The 19,181-nt window shown below is 49.6% G+C and overlaps 1 protein-coding gene across 3 annotated transcripts in view; it reads left to right on the plus strand.

Moving 5' to 3' along the window:
- Positions 1-254: 254 nt before the first annotated feature.
- Positions 255-19,181, plus strand: part of Vdac1 (voltage dependent anion channel 1) — a 29,945-nt gene continuing 11,018 nt past the window's right edge. Inside the window, exons 1-5 of one of the 3 annotated variants that reach the window (XM_029546038.1) lie at positions 255-312; positions 14,585-14,654; positions 15,207-15,256; positions 16,481-16,633; positions 16,738-16,790. In XM_029546038.1, coding sequence (XP_029401898.1) covers positions 14,588-14,654; positions 15,207-15,256; positions 16,481-16,633; positions 16,738-16,790 — 323 coding nt within the window. In that variant the 5' untranslated portion in view covers positions 255-312; positions 14,585-14,587. Of the gene's footprint in view, positions 313-1,571; positions 1,869-14,566; positions 14,655-15,206; positions 15,257-16,480; positions 16,634-16,737; positions 16,791-19,181 lie in introns of those variants that run through there. The other 2 variants (XM_021211830.2, XM_021211829.2) reach the window with 2 other exon arrangements.

Here is a 19,181-nt window from a genome sequence, read left to right on the forward strand (position 1 = left end):
GATCAGCTATCGGACTCACGAGGTCCCTCTAGTCAACAGTTGCTGGAGAGGGGCAACTCTTGAGCTGCCGGTAAGTCATGCACTGGTCCAGGGATGCATGCAGGTTTTGTGAGTTGGGAGCCTTTCGATCACCTTTAGGGTGATCTTTTTAGCTACCTCGAGTCACCTTGTAAATAAATTCAACACATTCCCTGGTTTGCCGAGGTAGACTTTGGGTGGAATTCTTTAATCTGTCATCTGTGCTCTCTCTACAGCAAATAGCTGTCTATGTCTCCCCAGGAAAAGTGACACAAGCCACTCACTGAGTTTTAGGTAAGTGCCTTACCAGTCCTCTGCATTTCCACTCATTTTAAACTAACACCAACACTCCCAAGGTGAAGTTCCGAGAAGCCAGACTTTCTGCCCACCCAAGACACACAGCCCTGGGCATCAGGGTTCAGGGTTAAGTGTAAGATTCTTGGAGACAAATCTCGTGTCCCCAGGTCTTGTCCTTCCGACTCTGCCTCCCTGTGCTTCCCTGTGACTCAGCAGCTTTCCCTGCGTGGTTTTTACTCCGTGAGTGGGCTGGGTGTTTGTTGCCAGGTAGATATCTGCAGACTTGGGAAGCTATGGCTTGAACTCAGGTTCTCACTGAGCTATCTGTCTGCGAACATCCTATTTCGAAGGGCTTTCCCTCATAGTCTTAACTAGATTTGGGCTTAGGCCCCCTCACATCCCCTCACTTCAGCCTCTCTCTCTCTCTTAGTTCCCTTCTTTCAGCCCACGGAACAGCATTTTAAATCTAGAGTGGCTGTCGATGCCCCGCTGTCTTGTTCAGCCACAGCAGATTGTGCACAACCACCTGGCGTCTCCTCTACTGGACCCCAAATGCCTGGATTCTCCTCGGACGTCTGTTAGTAGAAGGCAAAGGGTGTGGAGTCTTCACTCACTTGTGATTTCACAAACTCTCCAAGCCTGGTTTGATTAGGCTTGGTGTAGCACGCAGGGAGCCGCTCAGCAGGGAAGGAGGCCACGTGCTGAGTCCAGACTGGGAAAAAGTGACCAACCGCTCGCTCTACACTGCAGGAAAGCAGACATCCAGAACCCGCGTGACCTTCTCACGTAGCGAGACTCCGCAGTCTCACAAAAACCCACTTTGTCTTTTTTAATTTCTTAAATGCTTGGGAAATGGTGGAGAGAGGCTTTGACACCAGGGAAGATTGCACGCAAATTTGCAGTGCGGAGCCGGCTCTCGGGAGAGTTTAATTCGCAATTGACTCGCTGACGCACGCGGGCGTGTCACAGGCTCCGGAAACCTAGGTTGGAGCAGAGGGGACAGTAGCCGCTCTGCCCTATGCAGCGCCACTTCCGGAGCCCAGTGTCCCCACTGGGCCTCGGAGTGACTCGCAGCCTCGGCGACTCCGGTGACCCTATCCGCTGAGGTTCCTATCCGCTGAGGTCCCTAGGCCACCGCTCCTTGTGCCGGAAGCTCCCCTCCCCCTCTTCCCAAATGCTTCCAGCAGCCTGGAGGCTGCAACAGTGACCCGCGTGTCCCCGCGCACGCACACACCTCACGCACGTCAGACCCACGCCTCCCTATCGCCCCGTGCCAGAGTGCACGCAGCCCTTTACGCGCGGTCGCACATGATCACAGAGCCGCAGAGGGTGAGAGCGCGGCTCGCGAGTGGGAAGAAGACCCCGGGACAGGTCTGGGCGCTGTCCGGGGTGGAGCCGAGGGCGGAGCTTCGGGGTCCGGCGCGCAGAGCTGGGGCGTGTCCGCGCCGCCGCGATCTGCGCCGCTCCGCCCTCGGCCCGTTCGCTGCGCTCCCAGCCTCCTCGCCGCAACCCCCGCCGTAGCTGCCGCTGCTCCCGCCGTCACCGCCTCCGAGGTAGGCACAGCGGAGAGGGCCTGGGCTATGCCTGAGTCCCCAGGGCCTCGGGTCGCGCTCCTGGGAAGTCTCCAGGGAGGCGATCGAGGGAGGCTCGGGCGAGGGCGCTGGGCCTAAGAGCTTGGCCCCGGGAAGGGTGAACCGGGGATGGTCATTGCGGGCCTGGAGGGACAGCGGGCTTGTAGAGGAGGCCTGGAGGGCGGGCGCAGAGCGGGTCTCCGAGATCCTAGCTCGAGCGTTCAGAGCACCTGCATTTGGAAGCGAGGGGCGGTTCGAACGTGCGAGGGGTGGAAGGGCAAGGGCGGCCGCGTGGAGGCCCGGCGGGCTGCGGGTCTAGGTGACCTTCCCGGCGGCGCCCTCTGGCTCTAGATCCGGTCGGCGTGGATCTGGTAGAGACCCTCCCACGGCCCAAGCCCTTCCCCGCCAGCTCCAAGGGCCTGTGCAGACCCAGCTTCCTCCGCCGAGAGGACGAACTCCAGGCACGGCCATGCCCTTGATCCCCCCAGCCCTTACACGCCCTAGCCGGCCCACGCCCGGAGTAGGTGGCGCCGGGTCCCTCCCGCGCATGCCAGTGTCTTCCCGGGCGGAACGGGCTGCCCTGAGTGGACTTAGGCCGCAGGAACAGGGACATGGGCCTGGACTGAAAGCGAGACCCCATAGGGAGCCATATGCCTGGCCTCCTTGGCCTGGGGAACGGATTCCGTGTTCTGTGTCGCCAAATGCAACTGTGCGTTCTGGAAACTGTTTTCAGGGCCTGACATCAGATTGGAGGCCCGCAACTCTACACGGTTTGTCCAAGGTCACACTGGTAGGAAGATTTAAAACTTCAGTCTTCTCATCTGCGAAATAGGAGCAATTATATACACTTCACTGAGTTTGGGGGAAGAATAAAATGATCCGATTAGCACGAAGCCTTGGGGCATGCACAAGGACACCTTAGAAACCTTGACACTTACCTAGGGGACCTAGGAGCTTTGGGGGAGGGTTGAAACTCATCCTCCGCAGACTTTTCTTTTCTCCCCCCCCTTTTTCCCACATGGTGTACTGGAAGGGACTCCATGAATCTACAGGCGTTATTATTTTAATGCCGTTATTACTATGTCAGTAGCAAGCATTTGCGCAGCACCAGGTATTGAGTAATTGGAGAATAATTCTTGAAACACTGTCAGTTTGCAGATTGACAGCTGTCAGGCTGGAGCACTAAATGTGACTGCAGACCCAGAATGCAGGAAGAGTGTGGGCTTAGCTCAGGTGTGTGCCATTCCAAAGCTCCTCTTTCCTTGACCAGAGATGTGGGTGAGGGGCTTAACTCCAGCTTAGCAACCAGGCATCACCGCCGAGGGCCTGCCTGCTTTTCTCTGGACTGACAAAACTGTGGGGTAAATTCATTTTTTAAAGTGTCTATTTTAATGTGTGCATGCTTGTGCCAATGCGAGTTTCCGTACATACGTGCGGGTGACCTCAGCCCAGACCCCCTGAACTGGAGTTAGAGGTAGTTGCGAGATGCCCCACGTGGGTCTGGGAATCGAACCTGGGTCTTCTGCAGAAGCAGTAAGCACTTTTAACCCCTAGCCATCACCTTTTTTTTTTTTTTTTTTTTTTTAGTACCACTCTTAACTACCCAGGCATGGTAGGTGCACATTAAAACATTAAATCGTGGAGACAGCTCGCTAACTTCTAGAAGCTATCCTGGCCTAGCCGAGCCATAGATGTCATCAGAGCTGTAATCGTACATACTCACCTACAGCAGTAGTCAGACATGAGGGCTGAGAAGCAACTCCTTTAGCATTCTACAACTTCCCGAGTCCTGGGGGAACTTGTCCAACTGGTGTTTCTGGGCTTGAAGCTAGAGAGTGATCTGGGTGGATGGGAGTCTGGCCCAGGCCGTGGGGCCTGTTGCTTTCTGACAGGTGTGTGGGTATGACAGCTTGAGTAAGGTGCCAGTCCCCAGTTGTAGTAGTGGGTGCTCACAGGTGATTCGCTTTCTTTCTGGTTTCTAGAATGAGGCTTTAGACAGGGGCTGTCTGAGGCCATGCGGTCCTCATGCTGGACCTGAGGCAGATGTAGGCTCTGGACTCTTGAACTGCTGGTGGTAAGGGCTCCCCAATGCCCTTGGCTGTTGATGAAACCCACAGTATGATGGGCACCTTCTGTGGTAGTGATGTGTGGCTGAGAACCGCCAAAGTCAGGTTAGCCCCTAGGATTCCAGAAAGGTTGTACTGTGACTGTAGCTTGGCGTTTTCCCCAGGTTCTTTTGGTAGTCACCAAGAAAGGATGACAGAGGCATGCTTAGCTAGACCTGGGTATGGATCTCCATACCACTGTTAAGTCATAGCATGTGAGCACTTTACCTAGAGCTGAGCTAAAAAAAAAAAAAAAGCTCCAGAGGGCAGCCTGGGCTCTCAATGCTGATCTAACTGACAAGAGCCACAGAGTCTAGCTCAGGTAAATAGCTTTCTCGTGTCTTAGTTTCTCTGTTATGTTTTTTTTTCTTTTTTTGCTTCTGTTTTAGAAAATTAATTGTTTGGAGGTGGGTGGCACATGTAGAGGTCAGAGGTCAACTTCTGGTCTTCCTGTCTCTACTCAGGCCTTGGGAATCACCTGGGTCTGAGGTAGAAATGTGACTGTCATTGCTGGCCATTCTGGTGTTCTGCAGCCCTGCTGTGTACACTTGGTGCTTGGGCATCAGTTCTCTACTAGTATCTCCACACTGCACTGCTGCTGTGTTTTGAGGAGCCCATAGGTGTGAGTGCCTCTGAACAGCAGAAGTTACCAACTGGTTGGGAAAGGAGAGAGTGGTGGTAGCTGCCGTGGGCCGTCTGTAGTGGACAGTGCACAGAGACATCATTTTCCCTGGGGTGAGATGGGAGGTGTTCTTCCAGGACCTGGCCAGACAGTATCCGGCTAAACAATAGCTCTCTATGGGTGGGGAGGACTCTGGACCCTGTGGTTCAGGGTGAGCCTCTGACAAGATGCTCAGAAACCATTATTATAATAGTAAATATACAAGTCGAGAGCTTGGTTAGATTCCCTAGCCATAAATACAGCAATGGGAACTGTCTATTGGACTGGCTCGCGTGGGACTTAGTAAAATGTTAGCCCAGCATGCAGGAAGCCCTGGATTCTACCTTCAATACTGTAGAAACTCAGTGTGATGGGGCACACACTCAGAGGTGGAGGCAGGAGGATCAAGTTCAAGGTCATCCTCGGTGACATAGTGAGTTTGAGACTCACTGTGGGTTACATTAGATCCTGTTTCAAAACCAAACCAAACTGGCTGGTGGTACTTGGGGGTGAGGTGGGGGTGGGGGTGGGGTGGGGTGGGGGGAGGGCACAGAGGCAGACAGATCTCTGTGAGTTTGAGACCAGCCTGGTCTACAGAGTTTCAGGACAGCCAGGGCTACACGGAGAAACCCTGTCTTGAAAAACCAAGAACCAACCAACCAACCAACCGAAGAAACCAAACTTATTATTTATTTGTCTGCTCATCTCAGATAAGTTGACCTGTCATCTGTCATCTTTTTTTTTTTTTTTTTAATTTTATTTACTTATTATATGTAAGTACACTGTAGCTGTCTTCAGACACTCCAGAAGAGGGAGTCCTATCTCATTGAGGATGGTTTGAGCCACCATGTGGTTGCTGGGATTTGAACTCTGCACCTTTGGAAGAGCACTTGGGTGCTCTTACCCACTGAGCCATCTCACTACTTGTGTTTCTTTCATGGCTTCTGCGTGTACCAGCCACAGTATTAAGTGCTGTATACCAAGGGGAATTGGGTCAGAGAGACTTACTTGGGGTCTTTTACCTGGAAAGGGATTGGATATAGACCCAGATGTGCTTGATTCCCGAGGCTGAGCACTTAAAAGAAAGCGCTGACTGTGTCAACCCCCTATGCCTTGTGGTGCCTGGGCTATCCTGGAACTCTGGTGTGCCTGGCTGGACCCTAGACCCTGGTGTGCTGCTGGCTGCCTGCACGGCCTTCTCTCCACAGGTGGGTGAGGGAGAAGGCAGGCCACCCTGAGCCAACCACAGCCCCCCCCAGCCTTGTAGAAGGCTGTGCTGCCGCTGGTGGCCCAGCTTCCAGAGGGTTTTAAAATAGAAGCAAGAGCCTGGAAAGCCAGACTGTCCTCCTGTGAGACTCTGTGGAGGGGGGGAGGGGAAGGCAGCTGCTTTGGGAACTCAGCCTGCTTCCAGAGTAGAGGGCCATTGCCTTGCCAGCATCTGGAACCAGTGACTGTTCCCTGGGCTGCCTTTGCTTGGAAGGAGTGCACTGGTGTGTGTGTGTGTGTGTGTGTGTGTGTGTGTGTGTGCGCGCGCGTGTGTGTCTGTGTTTATGTCTGTCTGTGGTGCAGGGAAGCTCCTGAATTGAGCCTGCTTTCTGCTGACAGGTTAATTTTTGCCCCTGGTCCCTAGGGTTGGTGAAGTGTTTGATTTTGCTGTGATCTATCATGACACATGACTCTTTTTTTTGTTTTTTGTTTTGTTTTTTCGAGACATTGTTTCTCACTCTGTAGACCAGGCTGACCTTGAACTCAGAAATCCACCTGTCTCTGCCTCCCGAGTGCTGGGATTAAAGGCGTGCGCCACCATGCCCGGCATGACTCTTTTTTTTTTTAATTTGTTATTTGTTATTTTTATTTTTTTAGATATATTTATTCATTTTATGTATATGAGTATGGAGTAGCTGCCTTTAGATGTACCAGAAGAGGGAATTGTATGCATTATAGGTGGTTGTGAGCCACCATGTGGTTGCTGGGAGTTGAACTCAGGTCCTCTGGAAGAGCAGTCAGTGCTCTTAACCTCTGAGCCATCCCTCCAGCCCCCAACCTCTTTATTTATTTATTTTTTATATGTATATGGGTTTTTCCCTGTACATATGTATGCATATCATGCTCATGTAGTACCCACAGGGCCCAGAAGAGAGCATCCATCAGATCCCCTTGAACTGGAGTTAGAGATCATTTTTGAGCCCCTGTGTGGGCGCAGGGAAGCAAACGTAGGTCCTCTGCAGAAGCAGGCAGTGCTCTTAACAGCTGAACCATCTCTCCATCCCCTTGATACCTCTTTGGTTTTCGGGTCCATTTTTTTTGCCCCTGGCAAACTATCCAAAACTGTTAGAGAAAGAACAGAGCCAGAAGTTTTCCCATGATTCCATGGCCTGGGGTGGTGATGGTAACATTTGCTGGCTTTGGCTCCGGACAGTAGCTATGTACTGTTACCCGGTTATTCGTGCAGTGTAATAAGGAAGTCACTTGCCTGTATAGGGTACCTGAGAAAGGGTGGGCCTCTGGGTCACACCCAGGGGCTCTTCTGATGCCTCCATCATCATCTGTAGTTACCTGGATGGTCTGAGAGATGCCACGGCAGGTGGCTCCTGTTCTTTGGGAAGTTGGTCTTGGAGATGGGGGTCTGAGCTCACTGGGGGTGTTTCCAGTGCTGGGGAGACTCTACCTCCTGGTTAGGCATGAGACCCATAGGCAGGGCCTGTGTTAGTTTGGGGTGCCGGTGGGTGCTCGGTGCTGAGTGAGGCCGGTCTTTTGTAGACCATTACCATCCTCTCTTAGGCCGCTCGGCAGCTGCCCTGGCAGTTTTTATACACATTGAAGCTAAGGAGCTTTGCCCTGCTCTTTGCCTTCTGGGTGGAGTGGCCCAGATGTTGGTGGTTGCTCGGGAGACGAATGTGCCCCTATAGGCCCTGCCCAGTGATAGGGCTACTGTCTCAGTTTGAATCAGTTTTTAGAACCAGTATGGACACTGCCCAGACAACTTTTCTTCCTTCCTGTATCTTAAAATATTAGTCTATGTCAATGGGTGTTTTGTTTGCTTATGTGTATATATACCACGTGCATGTCTGGTGTCCTCAAAGGGGATTGGATCTCCTGGAACAGGGGTTACAGATGGTTGTCAGCCACCACATAGGTGCTGGGAATTGAACCCTGGCCCTCTGGAAAAGCAGCTATTGCTTTAAACCAACTACCATTTCTCTAGTTCTTTCTCTTAAAAAAGTACTTTATTTTATGTGTACGTATGCGTACTACATGTGCGCGGTGCCCGAGAAGCCAGAGGAGTGCACTGCAGCTCCCGGAGCTGGTTTTACAGAGGTGGGTGCTGGAAACCCAACCCTGATCCCGGGAAGAGTGGGCAGTGCCCTTAGCCTTGGAGCCATCTCTCCAGCCCTCTGGTGTCTTGACTGCGGTGACATGTTGGAAGGTTGCTGACTTCCAATGTTTTCTGCTCTTCACAACAACATTTCAGTCATGAAGTAGAATAAGAAATGGAAACCACATCTGAATTCAGCATCTGCCTTCCCCAAACCACCTTCTTCCCCGAGGTAGCCATCCTGCGCAGATGGGGCCCCTCTCTCCTGATCTCTCCCAACTCATTCACGAGTTCCTGAATGGACAAGGGACCCACTAATTATTTCGGAATTAGAGATTTCCCTGGCATGCTCTTTTCTTTTCTTTCTTCTTTTTAAAATTATTTATTTTTACTTTTTGAGGCAGTGTCTCACTACACAGCTCTGGCTGGCCTTGAACTCAGAGATCTGCCCACCTCTGCCTCCTGGGAGTTGGGATTTTAAAAGCCTGTACCACAACACCCAGCCTGGCTTTTTCTCTTTTCACTCAGTGGTACATAATGTTCTATGTTCTCACATATAAATTCACCACTGTTAATTGTTTTGAGGTAGACTCATAACCCAGGCAATTCATTACCTGTGTGGCCAACAATGACCTTGAATTTTTTGGTCCTCCAGCCTCCTTGTCCTAAGCGCTGGAATTACAAGGCTTCCGGCCCCGTACCCATCTCCCCTCATTGCTTTTGATGACTCTTTGGTGGTCCTTAGTTTGTTAGTATCCTGCTTTTTTGGTTACGTCATTTTTCTAATGATGGGTATATTGGTCATGTCTAGGTTTGTGTGACACAGGCGGTGGGGTAGAGAATATGCTTCTGTAGGTTTTTTTTGGTGCTTAGAACACTTAGTGCGTGGGGTTCCTAGGAGTAAGATTAATGCTGAGTTAATTGTTTATCAATTGCCCTCTAAAAAAAAAAAAAGTGGACTGTATTCACATTCCATTTCCTGGATCCCAGCATTGACGTTTTACCAGTCTTGGGGTTGTCAGTGTACAGCAGCTCTTGGAATAAAACCAATAGCTGGTTTTAAGGCCTGAAGCACCCAGGATATCCCCTGAGATGGCCCTCAGCCTGGGCTCCCCTCTTTCCTAGGGGGCTTGCTGCTTTCGGGGTCTCCTGGTCTGCTCGGCTCCACTCCGGCTCTCCAGCTGCCTCGCAGGGGAAGCGCCTACTTCCTGGTTACATTGTAATCTACTTGTTCCTATTGTCAGACACCAAGTTTCTATTTTCCTCTTTTTGTTACAATGATACCTTTTTTTTTTTTTTTTTTTTAAACTGAGTCGGCTCTGGCCTGAGCGCTGGTTCATCTAGAACTCACCGTCTGGTCCATTCCCGTTTGTCTTTCACCCTTTTTCTTCTCTCTCTTAAGTTTTATGTATGAGTGTTTTGCATGTGTGTACACCTGTGAGCCAGCATGTTGGAACTGGGACTTATCTGGGTTCCAATGCAGGAATGCAAGTGCTCCTCCCTCCGAGCCACCTCTCTAGCTCCTCCTCTCCGCTGTTTTTTTTTTTTTTTTTGAGACAAGAGTCTTATGACTTCTTCGAACTCACTACGTAGCCAGCGATGACTTTGAACTTCTGGTCCTCTTGCCTCTCTCTCCTGCTGGCTGGGATTATTGTCATATGCTATCAAGCCTGGTTTATGCAATGCAGCGATAGTACTCAGGGCTCTGCATGCTAAGCAAGCATTATACCAGCTGAGAGTCATCCCACCCCTTAAGCTCGTCCCTGGCCTCAGCCTCTGAAGCTGCTGCAGCAAAAAGCGCAAAGCAAGCTCAGCCTGCAGTGATGCTTTGGGAGGGCTGATGAGAGAGCTCAGCAGTTAAAGGCACTTGCCGCCAGGTTTGAAGGCAGTTTCAGTTCCCGGAACCTATATGGTGGAAGGAGAGGTGTCCTCTGACCCACACAGGTGCACCACGGTACACCCAGGCTCACTAAATACACGTAATTAAAGAGATAAGATGTGATGTTCTCTGCATAGTAACTCACGCATGCCCGTCATGTGTCAGGCCTTGATATCTTTATAGACATTTGGGTAAACATATGCTTGACGGGCTCCGAGGAGCTTTGAGTTCAGGGGGTGTATTGTGGGAGGAGGGTGGGAGCACGGTGAGTGAGCAGCTGTCAGTGCCGTGTAGTTGATGAGTCAGGAAGATGTTGTCCTCCCCAGGCCCCAAGATGGAAGTTACGTAAGTGTGTTGTGTGAACTGCTAGGTGATACACAATCCTTCCCCTCTGCTTCCCGTATGGCTGGGTATCCATTCCTTAGGCTGGAGTGGCGTTTGCATAATTTGTTCAAGGTCAGCCAGGGAAGGCTTGGGTTGATAGGCTGGCAGACGGGGGTGGGGCGGGGTGGTGGTGGGGAGGAGCAGGTGCCCCCCACCTCCCCATGAAGGTAGTATGGTGGAACAGAAAGGAAGGGAGCCTCACTGAGCCTAGCCCCCACCCTGAGTTCAGAAGTTCCGACTCACGCCTGGATGATAATCTCCTTAGAGCTGATGCAGTAGCTGGTGTTTGCTGTGGGTAATGGTTTTTGTTTTTGTTTTTTGAATTTTTTGACAGGTGGCTTTCCATGCTGGGTTTGAGGATTAGTGTCAACAGACTGCATTTGGGGAACACTAAATAATGGATGTTCCCTCTTTACCTCAAGGTGGGATCTGGTCTAGATGCCTGCAGGGTGGGGACCCTGGGGGCTGACTTTTCTGTGAGGTCAGGGAGGAGTAGCAGGAAAGAGCTGGCTTCTGATAGGCTGGAGACAAAGCTGGGTTGGTAGAGTGCTTGCCTAGCGTGCACACTGCAACCTCCCCCCCCCCCAACGTCCGGAATGCTTGTATAGTCTCAGCACTCTCAGGTGGAAGTTCAAGGCCATTCCTGTCTACATAGTGAGTTGCAGGCTCCATTGGGCTACATCAGACCCTGTCTCAAAAGGAAAAAAAGAGGCAGGTGTGTGGGCACACTATCAAGGTTAGCTCAGGGGTTAAGGGCACTGATTTTTTTTTTTTAAGCACTGGACCTGAGTTTTGTTCCCATGACTACCTTTAACTCCAGTTCCAGGGAATCTGGTGCCTCCTTCTGGTCTCTGCAGGCACCTGCACACACACACACATATTTATATACACAAAAATAAAATGAAATCTTAAATATTGGTTAGAGTGTGTGCATGGGTGCTTTAGCGACCTTGGATGCTGCAGATGGGCCTGTTCCCCCTCTGTTCCTTCCTCTAGGGGAGAGACAGCTCTGTCAGTAGATGGTTCTTTTTGTTTGCTTTGTACTGTTAGGGGGTTTCAGGTTTATTTTATTTTATGTGTATAAGTGGTGTATGTGCGTGTGTGTGTGTGTGTGTGTGTGTGTGTGTGTGTGTGTGTGTGTGTACGCCCTAGAACTGGAGTCATGGACAGTTGTGAGCCACTGTGTGGGTGCTGGGAATTGACCCCTGGTCCTCTGCAAGAGCCACAAGAAGTCTTAGCCAAGGAGCCATCTCTCTTGTTTTTGTACTCTCACGGATGGCTCTTAATCCAGCAGAGATGGAGAATGTTCTGGGCTCTCTGCCAAGATGTTCTTCTGCAGGTCTGCTGGGCTGTGCTGTCTTTCAGTCCCGGATTGCTTGGTGGTGACTTTTCTTAGGGGAAGGGCTAGGCCCATCTGGCCTGAGGGGGACGGCGAAGAGGGGAGTCCCCAGTTCTGGAAGAGTGGATGGGGCGGTGTTGGGTATATCTCTGCCCTCTCTTTTGACCTGACCCCAGTGTGGGCCAGTCTGCCTACATTAGGTTCCAGCCTGTTGATGGGCAAGAGGTAAGAGCAGCAGCAACACAAAGAAGGACCGAGCAGTTTCTGAGGATGTGAACTATGGCCTGGACTGCAGATGCCATTAACATTGGAGGCCATGGCTGTTTCTTCTGTAGTGTTTATCGGGTTTGGCCATAGGCTGTCTTTAATTATTTACTGATGGATTGGTTTATTCTGTGGAGGTCACAAGGTAACTTTTGGGAGTTGGTTGTCCCGTTGCATCCTGCAGGTTCCAGCTGTGGCAGCAGGCACCTTTACCTGCTGGGTTACCTTGCAGGTCATGCCGTGAGTGCTCTGTTGTGTCCTTGATTCAGGTGTTGGTCAGTTGATATTGTTTCCCTGGAATCATTTGAAATCTTCAGTGGACGCCCACTTGCCAGGAATATACCACAGTATATTCGTGTTTGTAAATGGGTACATGTGTCATGTCAGATGTTACCTATGCAAATCTAGTTTGATAAATTAGGTGTACAGTTTTGTTGTTGTTGTTTTTGTTTTGTTTTGTTTGTTTGTTCATTTGTCCCCTCACCCCTGAGACCGGGTTTCTTTGTGTACAGACCTGACTGTCCTGGAATTCACTTTGTAGAATTCAGGCTGCCCTCAAATTCACAGAGATCCACCTGTCTCTGCCTCCTGAGGAGCTAGGATTAAAGGTGTTTGCCACTCTCACCTGAGCTGAGACTGTAGCTCCGGAGGTCGAGTGCCTGCCAGGGTATTTGAAGCCCTAAATTTGACCCTAGCAGTGCAGAAACTAGGTGTGGTGATGATGCCCGCAGTCCCAGCAGTTGAGGGATGAAGGATTAGAAATTCAAAGTCATCCTTGGCTACATGGAAAGTTCCAGGCCATCCTGGACTACCTGAGCTCTTGTCTCAGGAAGAGGGGGGAAATGGAACCACTTTTCTGGTTAGTGACGTCATGGTTCTGGGATGGGACGTGGTCACTCATGGGTCCTTCTCTTCAGGACAGAAGTCACAGTGTGTGCTATCCCAGAGCACGGTTTAATTCTCTCTACACAGCTTGTCAACATAAAACGTTCCAGGATTATAATGTCACAGAGACCATTAGAGTTATTCTCTTTCCCTGGCCACTGTGATATTTAACTAATATTTGCTCACTAACTTAATTATGTGTAACAGCTAAGTCCTGCTTCTGACCTCCTAGGGTACAAGCACCCGTGTGTGTGTGTGTGTGTGTGTGTGTGTGTGTGTCTGTGTGTGTGATGATAGCACTTTTGATGGAACCTGGAGCCTTTCGTATGCTAAGCAGATGTGCTAGCCTGCACTCTAGTCTCAGCTTCCTGGATAGTATTTTTTAAAAAGATTTATTTTATTTATATGAGTACACTGTAGCTGTCTTCAGACATACCAGAAGAGGGCATCAGATCCCACTACAGATGGTTGTGAGCCACCATGTGGTTGCTGGGAATTGAACTCAGGACCTCTGGAAGAGCAGTCAGTGCTCTTAACCCCTGAGCCATCTCTGCAGCCCTCAAGTAGTATTTTATGTGCATTGGTGTTTTGCCTGCATGTGTGAGGCTGTCGGATTCCCTGGAACTGCTGCTGTTGCAGACAGTTGTGAGCTGTCCTATTCGAGTGCTGGGACTTGAACCTCTGAAATAACAGCCACTGGACCATCTCCCTAGCCCCACCCCTCATAGCATTTTGATAGTTGCTAAATGTTAAAATAAAGGCCCACTGGAGCTGGACAAATATGTGCTGCTTTAGCAGATGACCCAGTATCCACATGGAGGCTCACAGCTGTCTGTAACTCCAATTCTAAAGGATCTGACTTACCTCCTTTGGCCTCCTCAGGCACCAGGCATGAAGGTGGCTCACATACATACATGTGTGAACGTGGCTCACATACATACATGTGTGAACGTGGCTCACATACATACATGTGTGGACATGGTTCACATACATACATGTGTGAATGTGGCTCACATACATACATGTGTGAACATGGCTCACATACATACATGTGTGAACATGGCTCACATATATACATGTGTGAATGTGGCTCACATACATACATGTGTGAACGTGGCTCACATATATACATGTGGAAACACATAAGGGGCTGGAGAGATGGCTTGGTGGTTGAGAGTACTGCTACTCTTCCGAAGGACCTGGGTTTGGTTCCCAGCACCCACGTGGCAGCTTGAGGTTGTCTGTGACTCCAGTTCCAGGGGCTCCAACACACACTCTTGCTGGTCCTAGATACCCTTCTTTTGAAGCATGTCGTTGGACGTCATTTCCTGTGAGGAGATCCTTAGCTAGCTGGTCATGCTGTAAAGAAAGTTTTGTGAAGCTGGTCTTGCAGCGGCACGGGAAGGCACTCCTCTCATACTTGTTGAGGGAATGAAATCAGAGCCATGTGAAAGATACATCGATTGCCATGGAAGCTCCAATCTATCCTTGTGCAGTTACTGGCCGAGCAGCCGGCATTTTCTAATTACTGGCAAGAGTTCTGCGGTTCAGTATAGTGGCTGACTCCTGGGAATATGTCTTCGATGGTTCATTCATTCTTCAAATATTGACTGACTCACCTTGTGCTCTGGGTCTGTGCTTGTCCTTGGTCGAAAGCAATCACTGAGTGTCCCCAGCTCTGGCCTCAGAGGAAGGGTGAGACAGCTCAGGGCACACCCATACCTGGCGGGGAAAGATGCCTGAGACTTTTAGAGCTGAGTGATTTTTATTGGTTGTTTAATTATATCAAATAAGTTTTATTGGTGGTAAACTAATTTCCATAATTACCTATGCCTTCATTCTTTCTCATGCTTTTGTTGTGGCAGAACATGGCTGTGCCTCCCACATACGCCGATCTTGGCAAGTCCGCCAGGGATGTCTTCACCAAGGGCTACGGTGAGTGTTGGAGGAGTCGGGAGCAATGGAAAGCCTTTCACCTACTAAGGGAGTTGGCATCTTTGTGACACTTGAGGTGGCCAGTTCCCAGCTGACAACTTTTATGTCCAGTCAAAAGGATGAGCTTCCTGCGGCTGTGCGCCACCCAGTGGTGAGGCTCAGGCATCGCAAGGCAAATAGCAGATCTAGTCCCTTGCAAGCTCCCGTCTGCCCCAGTAGAACATCGTTCTAAATTTACCCTGATGGGCCCACCAGGCCTGATGACGGCCTCTGCCAGCTGCCGGAACCTGCCCCACAGGTCCTGCAAGGGCACAAGTCAGGCCTGTGTTTGTCTGTCTGCCACTGTTGCCCTGGTTTTCTTTAAGCATTTCCAGATAGCCAGGAGGAAAATGGTGGTGTCCTAGCTTCAAGTTATTATTTTGATTATTTTTTTTTCCTCAGTGCTGGGGGTCAAACCTTGAGCTTGCTAGCAATCATTCTGCGGCTGAGCTACACCTCCAACTCCTCTGGCTTAATTAGTTAACCTGATTTTGGCTGTTTTTCCTTCTTTAGGCTTTGGCTTAATAAAACTTGATTTGAAAACGAAGTCAGAGAATGGATTGGTAAGTCTCTCCACTTGTACAGGACGTCATATTCGTCCCTGACCAGTAGCGGGTGCTGTGGCCCGGCTGGCAGAGCCAAAAAACAGTTGCCTGCTTGGATTGTGGCTGTTAGTGCTTGTCGTCAAAGCTCTGTTCCATAGGTGGTCTGGGACTATAGTAGCTTTTAATGCTTTTTGACAAGTTATTTTGTGTTGTTTGAAATCAAAACTCCTGGCCTCGTGCACTGTAGGTATGCGCTGTACCCACTGATCTACCCTGATCCGTCCTTGATACTTCTTATTTTAAAAGCCACCTCTCCTCTCCCGCCCCTCTCTTATTTTGAGGTAGAGTCTTAACTCTCCTGCCTTAGTCTCTCATGTGCTTGGACTATAAGGTATGAGCCATTCCACCCAGCTTTGAGCTAGGTGGTTTTCTTTATTTAAAGGCTTAACTTACTTTTTGTGCGTGTGTGCGTGCCTGCAGGAGTTTGTGTACACCACATGCATGCAGGAACCTGGGGAATCCAAAGGAGGGCATCAGAGTCCCTGGAGCTGGAATTACGTTTATAGACCATTGTGAGCTGCACCGTGGGTGCTAGGACTCGGACCCAGGTCCTCTAGAAGAGCAGTAAGTGCTCTTAATTGCCGAACCATCTCTTCAGCCCCACTGACCTGGCTTTTTATTACTTGTTTATTTATCTTTAGTTTTTTGAGGCATTGTCTCTCCACATGGCCCTGGTTGCCCTAGAACTCAGTCTGTAGACCAGGCTGGCCTCGAACTCACAGAGATCCACCTGTCTCTCAGTGCTGGGATTAAAGGTGTACGGCGCCACCTATGCTTATAATGTTTCATTATTATTTAGGAAACATTTCTGGTCTTGATTGATACAGATACAGGTATCTGTAGCAATTGTTGGTGTGTTGCTCTGTCAGCAGTAGCTCCCTCTATCTGGGGTAGGAGGCAGCATAGAAGCTGGGTGGTTTCCTGTTCAGACTTTAGGGCCCCCAAGGGAGGAAGGAAGCTGTCTTCCAACAAAGAACTTTCCAGAAGGTTCCTTTGGGTAGCAGACCCTCTCACTCCTTTGTCTTTCCAGTATGTAATTGAATTGTAGAAATAGTTCTGCCTGGACACGTTGGGGACTCTCTGTTGCTTAAGGGCCTGGACCAGGGGCAGACTGGACTGTAGGCTAAGCGCTCTCTCTCTCTCTCTCTCTCTCTCTCTCTCTCTCTCTCTCTCTCCTTTAAGGAATTTACCAGCTCAGGCTCTGCCAACACGGAAACCACCAAAGTGAACGGCAGCCTGGAAACCAAGTACAGATGGACTGAGTATGGGCTGACGTTTACAGAGAAGTGGAACACAGACAACACCCTGGGCACTGAGATCACCGTGGAAGACCAGGTAAGGGCTCCCTGCCTGCTGGAAGTCCTGGCTCCTCTCGTTCCCATTGAAGCATCCTGGGTCCTGCCTTTGGCTAACCTGTGCCACCTCTCTCTTATCTGCAGCTTGCCCGTGGACTGAAGCTCACCTTTGATTCGTCATTCTCGCCAAACACTGGGTAAGGTTCTCCTCACCCATGAGGGCATCTGAGATGTTATGGGCCCCGGAAGTCCATTACGGCAAAGGATTTGGGCTGACATCATGTCAAAGGTAGCCTCTTAGCCGGGAGGCTGGAGGGTGGAAGGAATCGTGTGGTCAGGGCCAGCCAGGGATATGTAGTGAGATTCCACATCAAAGAACAAAAACCAACCGGGTAGCAACAACAGTAAGGCTGCCTTGATCCAAGTGCTGCACATTCTGGTCTGTTGTAGTGATCTGTCCAGGACATGAAGATCCAACAACTGTTAAGGGACTATGCTGTAGCAAGCATTTTTTTTTTTTTTTTAAGATTTATTTATTTATTTTATGTATGTGAGTACACTGTAGCTGTTGTGAGCCATCATGTGGTTGCTGGAAGTTGAACTCAGGACCCCTGCTCGCTCTAGCCCCACTCGCTCCAAGTCCCTCTCACTCCGATTCAAAGATTTATTATTATATGTAAGTACTCTGCAGCTGTCTTCAGACACTCCAGAAGAGGGAGTCAGATCTTGTTAAGGATGGTTGTGAGCCACCATGTGGTTGCTGGGATCTGAATTCAGGACCTACAGAAGAGCAGTCAGTGCTTTTAACTGCTGAGCCATCTCTCCAGCCCATATAGCAAGCATTCTTAATTTAGGAAATGCATTTCTCTAGCAAATGGTTTTGTGTGTTCCTGTGATCATTTGGAGATTGAGGGTGCCTGAGCTAGGATGCTGTTTGCCCCAAGGAACTTCCCTTTTCCTTTTGACACAGGGTCTCCTGTAGCTTAGACTGGCTTTGAACTTATTTTGTAGGCAAGGATGACATTGAACTTCTGGTCCTCCTGCTTCTATTTTTCAAGTACTGGGAACATGGGCATGTGGTCCCATTCCCAGTTACAGGGTGCTAAGGATGGAAGCCAGGGCTTATGCAGTCCATTTGTGATGTATGCTATATCTACACTGAGCTGTGTCTCCAGGGCTAAGGATTGTCCTTGGTAGTGGAGGACTCAGGCCAGTGTTTACCGCTAAGATCCCACAAAAGCCACTATGTGCCTGGCTGCAGGCCACGGGCTTTCTGTTCCAGCTGATCTGTTTCATACAAGGATGCCAGTAAATGAAAGTGGCCAGGGCTGAAGGGCAGAGGTGGCATTTGGAATCAGGGGCTGACTGGTCACTGTTGCCAGCCTATTTTGTACACGTGGAGGGCTCTTCTCCCAGTTTTCTGAGACCCTGAGATCCTGAGAGCTTAACCACAAGGTGGCTCCTGGGGCTGCCAGGTCCTCTGGCCAGAAATAGTTTGGGCTTGTTGGTTTAATGAAACATCAAAGGACAAAGAGAGCAAGCTGGTCTGCCTCCCCTCTTGAGGGCTCCACGGGGCTAGAAGGAACTCTTTTCTAGAATAGTCTATACTTTTGTTCTTAGAATGGTGAGTCTCCTAAATCGTCAGGGGAAAGTTGTTTTGCCCACTGATGATTGAGAGTTTCAAGCTTTAAGTTTTTAGTTTGGCAGGTGTTTTGCTTGTTTGGTTTGATTTGTTTGTTTGTTTTTTGAGACAGGTTTTTCTGTGTAACAGCTCTGGCTGTCCTGGACTTGCTCTGTAGGCCCAGCTGGTCTCAAACTCAGAGATCTGCCTGGCTCTGTCTTCCGAGTGCTGGGATTAAAGGCATGCGCCACCATTTCTGGCTTTTGGCAGGTTTTTAGCCTGGCAGTCCATGTTTACCATCCACCACCTTTTGCACCCATGTTTCGGCGGCATATGCAGGGTTTTTTTTTTTTTTTTTCTTTCTTCCTTTTTTCATTCTCTACCTATGCCTCTCCAGTGCTGGGATTAAAGGTGTGAGCTGTCATGTGGGTGCTTGGAGCTGAATCTTGGTTCTCTGCAGGAGCAGCGAGTGCTGTAGACCGTTGAGTCATCTCTCCAGCCCCCTCAGTTTAACCTTTTCTTTTGAAATAGTTTCACAGTTTTTATATAGGAAATTGTGAGACAAGCAGTAGGTAGAGCTCTCCTCTACTTTTCCCCTACCTCCCTCTGATGTTGAAGTTTTCTATTTGCATCACATTATAACATACTATATAATATACAGCTATTCACTATATAATAATATTTCAATCAAGTACCTATAGGACTGTGGCCCCTGAGATTATTACAGAGCTGAAAAATTCCTGTTGCTTACTGCCATCAAAGCAAAGTGCATTTATTGAGTCTGTAAAAATTGATATGAATACCACCCACACTGTTATCTCCCCATAAATGTGGAGCAAGTATAATTATGCTCATGTAACAGTTTTTGGGCCGAGTGTGCACCTCTCTTGTGTACTTACTCCCTGTGTTCTTACCATTAGAACGTGTTTCTTCCTATAAAATATTTGCCGTAAAACCAAAAAAAAAA

The sequence above is a fragment of the Mus pahari genome, chromosome 14, assembly GCF_900095145.1.
Source record: "Mus pahari chromosome 14, PAHARI_EIJ_v1.1, whole genome shotgun sequence".
Classification (NCBI taxonomy): domain Eukaryota; kingdom Metazoa; phylum Chordata; class Mammalia; order Rodentia; family Muridae; genus Mus; species Mus pahari.